Below are 14,243 nucleotides of genomic sequence, written 5' to 3'. Positions count from 1 at the left end.
GGCTTTGGCTCCAACCATCATGGGTAAACACATTCTTCCATAATATTTGACCAAGAATAAATCAGTTGCGGCTCATATACAACAGTATGCACTATGGATATTGTCATGATAAGGTCCACAGAAGAAAATATGACACTGTCTAGAAAAACCAATGACAGGTATCAAATGCTATCATGTCAGAAGCAGCTTAAGAAAACTTTTGAAGACCTGCTAAAAGAAAATAGAAAATTATACAATTACCTAGCTGTTGCATGCAGTAGAAACTTTGTACGTGATATCCCCTGACTAAAGGAAACAAAAAAAAAAAAAGAAAGAAACATGTATAATGGAATCCTGAAAATAAAAGTACATTAGGAATTATTAATACTCTCAATCAACAATTAATTAAAAGTAAAAATCAAAAGGTTAAGGCAATGTAAGGAATCAAAGCAGCACAAAGAATGAAATTAACAATTCAACATCATTTTTGTTAAAAAAAAAAAACCATGCTGTAGAGCCTTGAGGAAATTCAAATAGAGGATTTCAGAAAAAAATAAAATGTGGAAAATTTCTAGTCTCTCTGGGTGAATCAAGTCCAACACAAGGAAAATGCAAGTTGGATATATCAAATAAGAAACAGAAAGCTAATTATAATTATTTATAATATAATTAAAATATAATATATAATATAATTCTAATCATGAATGGAATAAATTTACCAAAGGAGATGACAGACATTTTAACTTCTCTGAAAAACTAAAATGTGGTAGGCTCAAGTGAGATCCATAATTATTGGCTCACACATTTCACATTGGTGAATAAATTATTAGCAAAGCATTTTGCCCTTTGCCTCAGTGATGCAAGTCTGACCCCATTTTTCTTAACAGAACAGATTGCATATTTATTGTTAAAAGATGAAGAAATCATTGGCCCTTCTAATCTAGGTCAATCACATGTTTACAAATTCTATATATTCTATAACGTGCATCACTGAAAATCCATAAACCCTTCCAAAAGGGTCTTACAAAAATTCTCACAGGTATAAAGATCAATTTATTATTGATTCATTGATTATTGAACATTTATACTACTTTTATTGATTATCACTAGGCCTTTAACTCAGTTTTGCACTCAGGGCTTGCATATGTAGTGACAATGTATAAAATGGATCCAAGCATAGTAAAAATGCTAGAGTAATGGATGTTCATATAAGAAACTGTTCTCTATATAAAACCAAGCCTCATTTCACAAATCAACAGAAAAGGCTCATGGTAGGTTTGTCAGATATGACTGCTAATGGTTCATCTCTGGAAAGAGACTCTTAAACAGCTAAGAACTAAGAGGAGAGTCAAATGGGCACAGCATGCATGATACCCACATGAGCTCAACCAACAATATATCAACAGTGAAATGTCAAACAAATGGCTTATCCTTGTGAGTTTGCTTATAGAGTAGGGAGGTTTAAGATAGCAACAGGTCATTAATACCCAAAATTGCAGAAAGCTTTCCTTAAAGAACTCACCTATTAATCTGCACAGATTATGCACTGAAATAGTAGAAACTGTGTAGCATATCATTGCAGGTTGCAAAAATGTACCTTCTATCAGATACCGGGAAATATGCAATCAAGAGGTTAAAATTATCAGAAGCTTGTTATCCTTTATAAGTGAAGAGATAATAAATCTCTGTATTATTTAAGTCCCCAAAATATCATTGAGAGTACAACAAAGAAGCTATACTCTAACTGGTGCATTCTCACAGACAGAACTGTGGTTCACAATTGCTTTTGTCTAATATTAATCTATAAAAATGCAGAAGAGTGTTTTAAATAAATGTTGCCATATTAGATACTTATAATATCCAAACAACATGGAATGAAAAACTTTTAAAATAAAGTGTTCTCATGGAAGAAATTAATATCATGTGGAAACACGATGAACTGAAGAATCCATGCATGGCCAGGACATATTGTGGTAGTACAAACATGGGTAACACAAAGGGCAAGGGGAAAAGAAGTAGTAAATAAGCATTTATTCAGCATCTACTCAGTACCAGACATTGTGCTAATCATTTAGTTTTTTACAAATGTTGTCTCATTTCATCCTCACAACAGTCCTGTGGGGTACATGCTATTATTATTCCAATTTTAGAGCTGAAGGAGCTGAGGAAGAGTGAAAGAAAGTGATGTGTCACAACTCTTAAATGTCTGAGGCCAAATTTGAACTCAATTTTTCCTGACTTCAGGCCAAGCACTGTATATAGTCAGACATTTCAAGAGTGCTGATTTCTTCCAATAGTGTGATTGTGTTGCTGTCATTGGGCCTTCCCCTCATGAGTAGCCTCATATTGTCACTTCCCTATTGAGCATAGTCTCTCTCCTCTTTCTGCTCATCTTTAGCCACTAGCTTCTGGGCTTCATCACTACAGAATGTGCACTGGCCATCTTGTCTCCTAATTGCTAGGGTGTGCTGACAATACAAACTTTTTCAGAAAAGGGTCAGCTGACTATTCTTTTTTCATAACTAGGCTATGAACTACCATACTTAACTGAGGGCTCAAAAAAACCCAGACTAAGATTAATTCTATTCTTTTGAATACTCCCTCCTTCCATAGGGATCAAGAAGTCTTTCCCAAGTTTTTTTTTCTCTGATTTGGTGCTAGAAAGTCTCCTTTAACTCCTGCCTGTTTCTAGTTGCCAGAGTGTATCCCCTGCCCCCAAACAATCCCGGGAGCTTTCACCATGCTTCAAAGGGCTGTGTGGGAATGAGACACTATAGCTTCATTCAGTCCCATGTCCCCCAAGATCTTTTGGGTCTTGTGATAAAAATGAATACAAGAAATATCAAAACTATGGGAAGATAGCAAAGTCATAATCTTGTACCTTCCTTGGCTAGATTCCTGCCTTTATTATGTCCATGTGGTTAATAGGAAAACAGTCTTCAAGTCATCATCAATCAAACTTACTTAAACCTTACAACATCCCTGTGAGGTAGTCCCTCTTATCTTCCATTTTGTTCATGAGGAAACTGAAGCTTAAAGCATTTAGAAGATATGCCCATAGATACATAGCTGCTAAGTGACAGCTGTAGAATTCGAACTCTTGTTTTTCCTGACTCAAAGTCTAGTTTGTGTTTTCCTTTCGTGTGTATGTTCCACATGCTAATCAACCTCTTTCCTTGTGATTGTAGTATAAGTTTATGTTTACCTCTAAGAAATTTAAGCAATATTCAGTCCTATTGACTAGCCTGAAAATTAGCGGCTAGGAAATAAGTACTACATTCATAGTCATGTGGAGAGTAGGTAGATTTTCTTTCTTATAATAAAGTCAGTAATGGGAAAGTGTATTGCCTCGTGAAGTCTGAAAACTAAGGCTCAGTGGAGAGTCCTGGTATGCTTCTTCTTTTGGTTTCACTCCATTAAAAAGTCAGCCTTCAAAAAAGTAACTGAAAAAATCTCCTGGTGTTCTTTTGTGACTGCAGTTATTGACACACCTGAGGATGAAGAGATACCAAAGGTTTCAACCCAGTTTTTAAAACAGCACTTTGAAAAGACAGCCCAAGAAAAGGTCCTTCATTCTGATAGAGATATGGCGACTCCAGTCAAACATATTAAGGTAGGCAACTGAACAAAGACAGTCATTTGGATGGATGGGAGGAGGAGTTAACAAGCACATCAAAGGCCAGCCTAGAATAAGATATGTAGTATTTCAGATTATTTCATCTCCATTCTTGTCTTCTAAGTGATTTTTAAAATTTTAAAACACACCTTTAAAAACTGGGTGCACACCACCAGGAAGAATATTGATCCAACCAAGGCTAAAGACAGACAATGGTTAGTACTTTTCTTATTGGAGAAAATGTAGTTAAAAGCCTTGCACTCGATGGGGTTTGGGGAAGGGGAGTGGAAATCAACATATCTCCTAATGTGAAATTGTTATAACTGTCGTGCCCATAGGTAAAATAATAAAATATACTTTAAATTGCTTTCATCTACTCCTTTTTATGACATCCCACTGTTTAGAATCCTGGGCAAGTTTTTGAGTTTTCTGTTGCTTTTCTTCAGATTATTTTTTAATGACAAATCAAGTAAAGGCAGAAAATACCAGTATCTTATTTGGAATGTGGAAATGTTATGAACTGAAGGTAGTTTATATTACATGTGCAACATAACTATTCCATGTCAGTAGATTGTAGCTGGAGAGTGATAAATATTGAAAACTTCACCTATGTAGCCATTTAAATGGAGTAGGTTGCCTACCTAACACCCAAATGCTGGTATTCCCATAGCAAGCCACCTTGTGTGGAAATGTGATGACCATGCCTACAAAGCCTCTTTTCCTCTCTCACTCTTCAAACATAAATTTTTGTTCCCTAAAGATCGACAGTGAATATAAAGAAACTGTGTGGCCATCTCCAGTTATCACTTCCTTAACTGCCAATGCTTCAGCCAGTCAGAGGCAGGATACGTCGACCATGAGGCACAGTGAATACAGATCTACTTCTTCATCCTCTGCACAGGTTAACACCACAAATTTTGGAAAGACAGAAGATTTTCCTCCTCCCCCACCTGAAGTCATGCCAACATTAGCAGATGTGACAGCATTTTCCCAGTCCCCTGAATTCCCTAGACCCCCTGGAAAATTTCCCATCCCCAAAGATTTATATTCCAAGCAGAGAAATTTATATGAATTAAATCGCTTATACAAACACATCCACCCTGAATTAAGAAAAAACTTAGAAAAAGATTACATTAGTGATGTTTCTGAGATTGTGTCTCATCAGGTAGACACAGGAGACTCTGTTTCTGCAGATGTGCAGCAAACTCGCTATGTTTTTGAAAATACTGGTGGCAGCGATCAAAAATGTCCGAATCCTGAAAGAGAGTTGCTTGAATGGGATGAAATTCTGAAGGGAGAAGTACAGTCCATGAGATGGATTTTTGAGAACCAGCCTTTGGATTCCATCAAAGATCAATCTCCAAATGAAGGCAACAGCAAAAAAGGCATTGCTGATCAAGAAATCATTGCTGGGGGAGACGTGAAATATGCCAAATGGATGTTTGAAACCCAACCAATAGATACATTAGGGGTTCATTCTTCTGGATCCACAGAGAGTGATTTGAAAGTTCCAGAACTAGCCAGGGGAGATGTGCGCACAACCACATGGATGTTCGAAACACAACCACTAGATTCAATGAACAAAATTCATGAGGACCAACAAGAAGGGTCAGAAGTAATTGCTATTAAAGATATAACTGGAGGTGATGTCAAGACTGTGAAATACCTATTTGAAACTCAAAATCTTGACCAACTTGGGCAGCTATATTCAGTGGATGAAGCTAACTTACTACAGCTTAGATCTGAGCTCAAAGAGATTAAAGGGAATGTGAAGAGGAGCATAAAACATTTTGAAACTCAACCACTGTATGTTATCAAAAATAATTTAGGGCAAGTTCTTGAGATTAAAACTGTTCACAGGGAAGACATTGAAAAGGGGGATGTGAGAACCGCACGCTGGATGTTTGAAACACAACCATTGGACATGATTAATAAAGATGTTACAGAAGTTAAAGTTGTACGTGGAATATCCATGGAAGAAAACATCAGAGGTGGAGTAAGTAAGGCAAAGTGGCTATTTGAAACCCAACCTCTCGAGTCCATCAAAGAAGAATCCGAAGTGTCCATCATTGAAAAGGAAACTATCATAGGTACTGATGTCTGCAGAAAGTGTTGGATGTTTGAAACTCACCCTTTAGATACCCTAAAAGAGGTCACTGAGTCAAATCCTTTGCCAGCTGAGGAAATAATAGGTGGTGATGTAAAAGCCACCAAGTACTTATTTGAAACACTTCCAATGGATGTTTTAAAAGATAGTCCAGAAGTTGGTAAACTTCCAAAGATAGTGGCTTCTGAAGAGGAAAAAGGAGATGTGAGACACCAGAAATGGATTTTTGAGACTCAACCTTTAGAAGAGATTAGAGAGGGGGAGAAAGAGCATATAAGGACAGTTAAACTTGAAGAGATCGACAGAGGGGATGTTCGAAGCTACACACATATCTTTGAATCAAACAATTTAATTAAGGTTGATGAATCACATAAAATACAAGTGGAAGGAGTAACCAGAGGTGCTGTAGAGTTCAATAAATCTCTCTTTGAAACAACTCCCCTGTATGCTATTCAAGATCATCTTGGAAGATATCATGAAGTTAAAACAGTTCAACAAGAAGAAATACTAAGGGGTGATGTGAGAAGTTGTAGGTGGCTATTTGAAACTAGGCCCATTGATCAATTTGACGAGAGCATTCATAAATACCAGATTATCAAAGGGATATCTACACGAGAAATACAGTCTGGCAATGTGAAGTCTGTTAAATGGTTGTTTGAAACGCAGCCTCTAGATTCTATTAAATATTTTAATAAGATGGAAGATGAAGAAAGTAAAAAACAGCAAACTATGGATATTGTGAAAGGGGATGTAAAAACCTACACATGGCTGTTTGAAACCCAGCCAATGGAGTCCCTTTATGACAAGACAGAGTTAATGACTGACAGTGAAGAAATTCATAAAGGAGATGTCAAAACATGTACTTGGCGTTTTGAAACTCAACCACTTGATGCAATAAAAGATGACTCAGAAGCACTAGTCAAACTCCAAACTGTAAAACAGGAAGACATCCAAGGAAGGGATGTCCGCACAGCCTGCTTTCTTTTTGAGACAGAAAATCTAGACAAAATACAAGGAGAAGAAGGAAAGGAAATCAGGTCAGTGGAAGTGGATATTCAGTCTGGGGATGTTTCTAGCATGAAGTACAAGTTTGAAAATCAGTCCTTGGATTCCATAAGTTCCAGCTCAGAGGAGGTTTTGAAAAAGATCAAAACCCTACAAGCTGAAGATATTCAGAAAGGCAATGTTTTAAATTGCAGGTGGCTCTTTGAAAACCAGCCTATTGATATGATAAAAGACAGCCAAGAAGGTGATGAATTAGTCAAGACAGTGACAGACATACAAGGTGGGAATGTGAGAAGAGGGTGCTTTATTTTTGAGACTTTTTCTTTGGACCAGATTAAAGACAAATCCGAAGAGATCAGCACTGAGAAAACCACTGGCAAAGATGAAATAATGAAGGGGGATGTGAAAAACTATAGAATGCTATTTGAAACCCAACCACTCTATGCTATTCAAGACAAAGAAGGGTATTATCATGAAGTGACAACAGTTAAGAAAGAAGAAGTGATTCATGGAGATGTATGTGGGACTAGGTGGCTGTTTGAAACAAAACCTTTAGATTCTATTAATGAATCAGATAATGTATATATTATCAAATCAGTCACACAAGAGGATATTCAAAAAGGAGATGTTAGTTCTGTCAGATATAAATTTGAAACACAACCACTAGATAAGATTTCAAAAGGGACAAATGTAATTGTTCCCACTATTGACTGTGTTCACGGTGGGAACGTGAAATATCATAAGCAACTCTTTGAATCTGAAGACTCTGAGAAAAGAACATGTGTTAGAACAGTTACTGTCAATGAAATACAACAGGGCAATGTTAAAACCTCTACTTGGCTGTTTGAAACTCACACCCTAGATGAGTTGAGAGGACAGGGGTCAGAATATCAGCATATCAAGACAGTCACTAAGGAAGATGTGCAGAAAGGTGATGTCAAACAAGCAGTATGGCTTTTTGAAAATCAGACTTTAGATTCTATTAAGGAAACAGGTGAATATATCAGAGAAATAACCAGAGAAGAAATCCCTCCCTCTGATGTCAAAACAACAACATGGCTCTTTGAAACAACACCCCTTCATGAATTTAATGAAAATAAAGTGGAAAAGGAGGAAATTATTGGAAAGAGCATTAAAGAAACCTTAGAAGAATTATATTCACAGAAAGTGATTGAATCTCATGGAATTATCATTGAAGCAAATGAAGTTGGGAATGTCCGGATGGCTAAGTACCAGCTAATGAATCAGAAATCTCCTGAAATACAGAAAGAAGAAGTTATTAGAGGAGATATCAGAACTATAATGATGAACCTGCTTTCCAAAAGAAATGATGTCAAAAGAGAGATTTTAATTGGCGAAGAAGAAAAGGGTAATGTCAGTTTGACCAAAGCCCAGTTATTAAACAGATCTACAGAAATTCAATCTGAAAAAGAAGAAATAGTGAGAGGGGATATACAACAAGCAATAAAAAACTTGTTCAGTGAAGAACGATCTGTAAAACAAGGCATTATAATTCAGGAAGATGAAAGAGGGGATATTAATATGACAATCTATTGTCTTCTTCATGAAAATGATAATGATAACAAAGTAGAACATGAAGAAATAATAGGTGGAGATGTGAAACGCACTATTCACAACTTATTGTCTTCTGCTGCAAATTATGAAATAGCCAAAAAGACTAAAGTAGACGCATCAGAGAGGGGAAACGTTCAATTTTTCACAACATGCATAGAAGCTGGAGCATTAGATTACCTCAAACTACTCCAGACAGGGTCAAATGAAACACTTACAACTGGGAAACAAGAAGGAGAGGAGGAAATCATTGGTGGTGATGTTGAAGGCACAAAGCTGTTACTAACAAAAAGGAAGTCTCAAATTGAACGTACTGTTAATGAAACTGACATCATCCCAGGAGATGTGTATAATACAGTTAAGGTTTTCATGACAGAGCCTCAGAGTACATCCTGTCAGGCACCTAAAGAAGAAATTGTAAAAGGTGATTTGAAAGCAACCCTAAGTTCCCTCAGTGAGGCCATAAATCAGAAAACAGTTACAAAAAGGGAAGAAATTATGAAAGCTGACATGCTTGCGACATTGAAGTCTCTTCAAGAAGCAAGGCACCAATGGAAAGAAACTGAGAAGCCTGATATTATCCCTGGTGATATTAAACAAGCTATTGAATCTCTTGAAAAAGCAGTAAACACAAAGACTGAAATTTTGAAAAAGGAGCTTATGCGAGATGACCTTGAGGCAACATTACGAGTACTGAAAGAAGATCAGCATTCTTACAAGAACATAGACAAAGAAACTGCAACCAAAGGAGTGAGGCAGGCTGTGAGATGTGATTCCACTGAAGAACACAAAACCCAAAACAGCCAGGTAGCTACCCCCAGGGACATAAAAAGGACCCTGCAGCCAAAATCTGAGTCATTTGAGCAAGGAGCCCAATACCAAGATAAATTAGGAATGCTTAAACAAACTGCAGCCAAATCTTTTCATGGCTATTCAAAAGGAAAACATAGTGATATTGTCCCTCCAGAAGCCCCCAAAGGCACTGTAAAAATTGTTATAGGTCGTGACCAAAACTACGATGCCCTTGAGAAGAGCCTCCAAAGATTGTCCAATTCACCTCCCAACACTGCTGAAAATTTGTTCCAGAATGGAGATCAAAACAGCATCCAAGCCGATGCATCAAGAACACAATACCTTAGAAAAGAGCATGTGAGGAGCCAGGAAGCTTCTTATAGCTCAGTTCAGAAAAATGTAAGAAGTGAGAAATCAGAGATGGGTGCTATACTGAAAAAGGATGATGCCTCTAGTGCTGCCTTGACTACTGAAAAAATGCAGCAGAATCAAATGTGTATGCTAAGCAGTGGCCAGCAAGCCAGGGAGTCTTCCCATGAAAAAAGTCATAAAAAGACTAAAAAGACAAAAGTAGCAACAGATACACCCACTTGCAAGTCTTGTGCTAGCCCCCCAGTTAGCATCCCAGCTAATGACAATAAGATGTATGGAGTGACTGGTCATATTCAGAAGGAAATTTTACTAAAGGAAGAAATGAGACAAGAACAGTATGCTAGTGAGGCTTTTCAAAGGAATGAAATGAACCTTCAGCAAACACAGCCTTTTGTTCCTTTGTTCCTCAAACAGGATATTCAAAATGTATCTGAAGAAAAAGCCACAAAGGGAAACCATGGAAAATTTAAGGCAACAACAGAAAGGAATAAAAAGATTGATGTTCATCAGAACAATGAGAACTCTCAAACAAAGATGGATGCTTCAACAAACTTAAAAGTGACTGTGGAAAAATTGGCTGCTGTGAGTAATATGGCTGAAACTCATTCCTCCCTTCCACCTCCATCGCCACCTCCACCTCCTCCGTCCAATGCATCATCTGAAATTGAATTTCCTCTACCTCCTCCACCTCCTTTAATGATGTTACCTGATAAACATGAGTTTTCTTCATTGCCATCCACAGAAAAGATAAAGGCTGAATTTGATGGCTTCCCCTGCCTTCCTCCCCCACCTCCACCAGTGGATGACAAAACTGAGGGAGAATGTCCACCAACCTTTTTGCCTCCCCCACCTCCTCCATCACAGAAACCCGTACATCTTTTTTCTTCCACAATTCAAACAAAAGACTGTGGAGAGAGTATTCAGCAACATTGCCAAGAGGCAGTACAAACTTATTCAGGGGCCAGATCTTTAATAGGAAAACCAACAGCATTTCCACCTCCTCCCAAGTTCCCCAAACCAAAATTCTTCAAACAGTCTGATGAAAATGAACGTAGTATCAATCCCAAGATGGAACCTCTTCATCTTCAGTCAAATATAGGAACTACGATGACCAAAACAAAGGAACAAAATACAGTGATGATAAAGAGCAGTGTGGAGCACACCCAGAAAAAGGAGAAAATGTATACTGAGACTTCTGAAGAAAAACAACAATCATCCACTGCTGAGCCCATAAAGCCTTCCCTTCAGACTGCTCAGGAAGCATTACCTCCCAAAGAAGAAAAAATCTCACCTCTTGTCAAATGCTACTCCTTTCCTTTAGATTCAGAACAGACAAGCCCTAAGCCATATATCAGAAAATTTAAAACCCCTCTAATGATTGCTGAAGAAAAATACAAGCAGCAAAGGGAAGAGATTGAAAAGCAGAAACATCAAAGCTCTTGCCATCACACAGTCAAAACAGAAGGTCATAATGGAATTGAATTAAAGTCTGAAGTAAAAATAACATCACAGAAACCAAGGGAAGAAGATTCCTTGCCTACATCAGCCACAGAGGTCACACAGTCAAATTCTAAGCATCAAGTCAGTCTCCAGACCAAAGGGACTTCTAGTGAAGACCTGATGTCTGAATCATCAGCAGTGTCACTGGCTGCCCAGAAGCTCCACAGTGTCTTGGACATACCTATGGATGAAGAGCACATTCAAAAGGAAGCTGTCCAAGATTCAAGGGACATTAAGCAACATAGCTTAGCTCATCAAATGGAACAAACATGCCAAGAATATTCTTCTCATGTAAGAGAGCAGGAAATTAATGAGAAGCAATTGTACCTATCCCCAAACAAGTCAGTATCCCCAAATTTAAAAGCTAAAAGTGTCAAGTTCCCAACTTTAGAGCTAAGCTTAAATAAAATATCCCAAGATTTCAAAATTTCCCAAAAGCAACCAGTACCTAATGTTCAAACCACAATGAAACAAGAGCGCCAGGAAAGACAGAAAAATGAGATAAATACAGTTACTAGAAATAGGGAAAACACTGTTGAGGAATGTTATCAGCTACAAAAGAAGGAAAAAAGAGAAATGAGTAAAATGCCTACCAATCCTTCAGAGAAGAAGCAAGAAAAAGAATCAAATAACATTTATCACAATCCAAAAGAAAGAATGGAATTAGTGGGCATGAAAGCTTTAGCAACTCAAGAAGAAAACCAGAGACAGGTAGTGGTTGGTCCAAAACCACAAAAATTAATAGTGGAAAGAAAGCAAGAACACCTTAAGAATAAATCATCAGAGAAAGTAGTCCAGAAAAAAGTTATTGATGCACACATTGACTCACTGACACGAAATTGTCAGCAAACACAGATTCATACTTCTGAAAGTAAAGTCAAGCATAAAAAATTACCCCAGCAATATAACGGTCTGAAAGAAGAATGCCTCACAATCAAGGGCATACAAGAGAAACAGGTCCCTGCTAATACTAAAGAGTCCAAGGAAAAGATAACAGAAAATAGGATTTTATTTTCTTCCATGCAAAATTCCCAGCACGATGATGAAAAATGCACCATAAATATATTGGAGTTCTTGAGAAAACGTGAAGAACTACAGCAAGTTCTGTCTCGAGTGAAACAATTTGAAACAGAACCAAATAAAAATGATATGAAAGCATTTCAGATACTATTGAATATTATCCCAGAATGGCTGATGAATGAGCAAAGAAAAGAATATGGAATTCGAATTGCCATGGATAATAACTTAGAAAAAGTAAAAGAGGAATTAATCCATATTAAAACTAAAGTGGAAGAAATGCTCATTTCTTGTGAGAACACCATCCGAATGTGCATGAATTCCTCCAAAGCAGTGAAATTGAGAACTGAACCTCCTAGTGAAGCATCTGCCCAAATATCAAAGATTAGTGCTAGCTCTAATAAAAAAATCCAGAAAGAAGAGAAAATTATGAAAGGAAAAGAATCTGATCAAAAAGAGAAATCCCATTCTAGTGAACCATCACCTCAAATAGCAAACATTAGTGTTGGGTCTAGCAAAAGAGTCCAGAAAGAGGAAAAAATTATAGAAGAAAAAGAATCTTATCAAAAAGTGAAATCCCAACAGGAAATTAAACAGGTAGAATGTCGAAATATTTCTCCATATTTAAAACAACGTTCACCATCACCTACTTTCATAACAATTGAATCTACTGCCCGAAAAACAGAGACACCTACTGTGAACAGGCCTTCTTTGACTCCTGTGAAGAAGGGAAGTGTATTTATTTTTCCTTCCCGAAGCAGATCCACAACACCACCATCCAGAGATCACCAGGCATCAGCTTCTCCTTCTCCCCCTAGAAACCGCTCTGAGCAACTTGCCAAACTAAAAGACACCACAGCAAAATTGTCCCAAAAGACGTGTCACTATCAGTCCGTAACCCCAGGTCCAGTTGTAGAGAAAAGAGCTGAAATAGTCAGGTCTCCTGCAACACTGCGACGTCAAATTAAGACAGAAACCCCAATCCCTATAAATGTATCTCATGTCACTGCTAGTACAGTCATAGAAGCCAAAGAAGCACAAGAGGAGGTCCAGCAGGTAGAGAAAAGGGCAACTTACATTCACAGCGATGGAGTCAATATCACAGGGCACGTGGTGCCAGATACTGAAAGTTTTGATTCAATCGAAATCATACACAAAGTTGAAGTCCCTCAGGTAGGCTTGTCAGGGCACTCTAAGATATATGAAGCTTCCAATCAAACAGTTCATGTGGCTGAAAATGTAGTAAAGAGCAATGAAAGTGGAACAAACAGATGGCTAGAGAAATTTCAGAATGACCCAATTTTTGAGGCACAGTCAAATAGAAGAGTTCACACAAATGGTGAAGTAAACCATAACCGAAGACAGGAAATGCACACCTTTAGCCAGAAGGGATTTGGGTTGACAGCTATGGAAAGTGAAAGCATAAACAGCAGTTTCAGAAACTTTTCTTGTGGTCATTCCAAAGATCCCCAGAACAAAATTCCATATGAACAACCCATTGAGTGCTCAGAAGCAAAATCCCTAAGAGAATGTTTTTCAGGAGTGGATACATACAAAAATAAAATTGTTGGGTCAAAGACAGTAGGCTCTTCAGCACAAAACTCAGAAGCAGTTAAGTCTGGCTTTGACTTCAAGCATGCCCCACCAACCTATGAAGATGTCATTGCCGGCCACATTTTGGATATCTCTGCAGAAGATTCACCAGAAGAGCTCTTGAGGAATTTTCAGAAGACATGGCAGGAAAGTGAGAGAGTCTTCAAAAGTCTGGGATATGCTGTTTCAGATACCTCTGCAACCGAAATGAGGAGTAGCTTCCATGAGGAAGCTGCTTTTAGGAGTGGTAAATGAATCTACAAAGCATGAGTTTTGAAGTGTGAAGAAAGATTAACCAATTAAGGCACATGAGCCCACTAATCAGAGTGTTTTGCATTAAATGAAGTGTGTGCATATATTCAAACAACATAGCTCCAAACTAACAAATGTGTCCATTATTCTTGCCTTCTTACTTTCTCTTGGCTGGCTTTTACTATAATACCACTCCCTTTCCAAAGACATTGGACTTAAATGATTTATTCTGGGTGAAACAAATCAGAAAAAGTGTTGATTTTTAAAGCATAGATTTGCTAAGGTAAATAATGGATTTGAAGTAGCAGTACATGAGAAATAACTGGCCAAATATAATTATCATTGTTCAATGGGAGAAAAAAGTACAAATTCCAAATATAGCTTTGGAATGAAAAGCTCTAGATCCCAACTCTAGCTCAGTCATTTATTACCCGTGTG

At 37.6% G+C, this 14,243-nt stretch overlaps 1 protein-coding gene across 1 annotated transcript in view; it reads left to right on the top strand.

Moving 5' to 3' along the window:
• XIRP2 (xin actin binding repeat containing 2) overlaps nt 1–14,243 on the top strand; it is a 376,940-nt gene that overhangs the window by 357,107 nt on the left and 5,590 nt on the right. The window contains exons 7-8 of the mRNA XM_078146986.1: nt 3,459–3,592; nt 4,356–13,800. Coding sequence (XP_078003112.1) covers nt 3,459–3,592; nt 4,356–13,800 — 9,579 coding nt within the window. The remainder of the gene's footprint in view (nt 1–3,458; nt 3,593–4,355; nt 13,801–14,243) is intronic.

Source organism: Phascolarctos cinereus, unplaced genomic scaffold (assembly GCF_003287225.1).
Source record: "Phascolarctos cinereus isolate Bilbo 61053 unplaced genomic scaffold, phaCin_HiC Scaffold_726;HRSCAF=1367, whole genome shotgun sequence".
Classification (NCBI taxonomy): domain Eukaryota; kingdom Metazoa; phylum Chordata; class Mammalia; order Diprotodontia; family Phascolarctidae; genus Phascolarctos; species Phascolarctos cinereus.
This window is presented reverse-complemented; position numbering and strand designations above follow the sequence as displayed.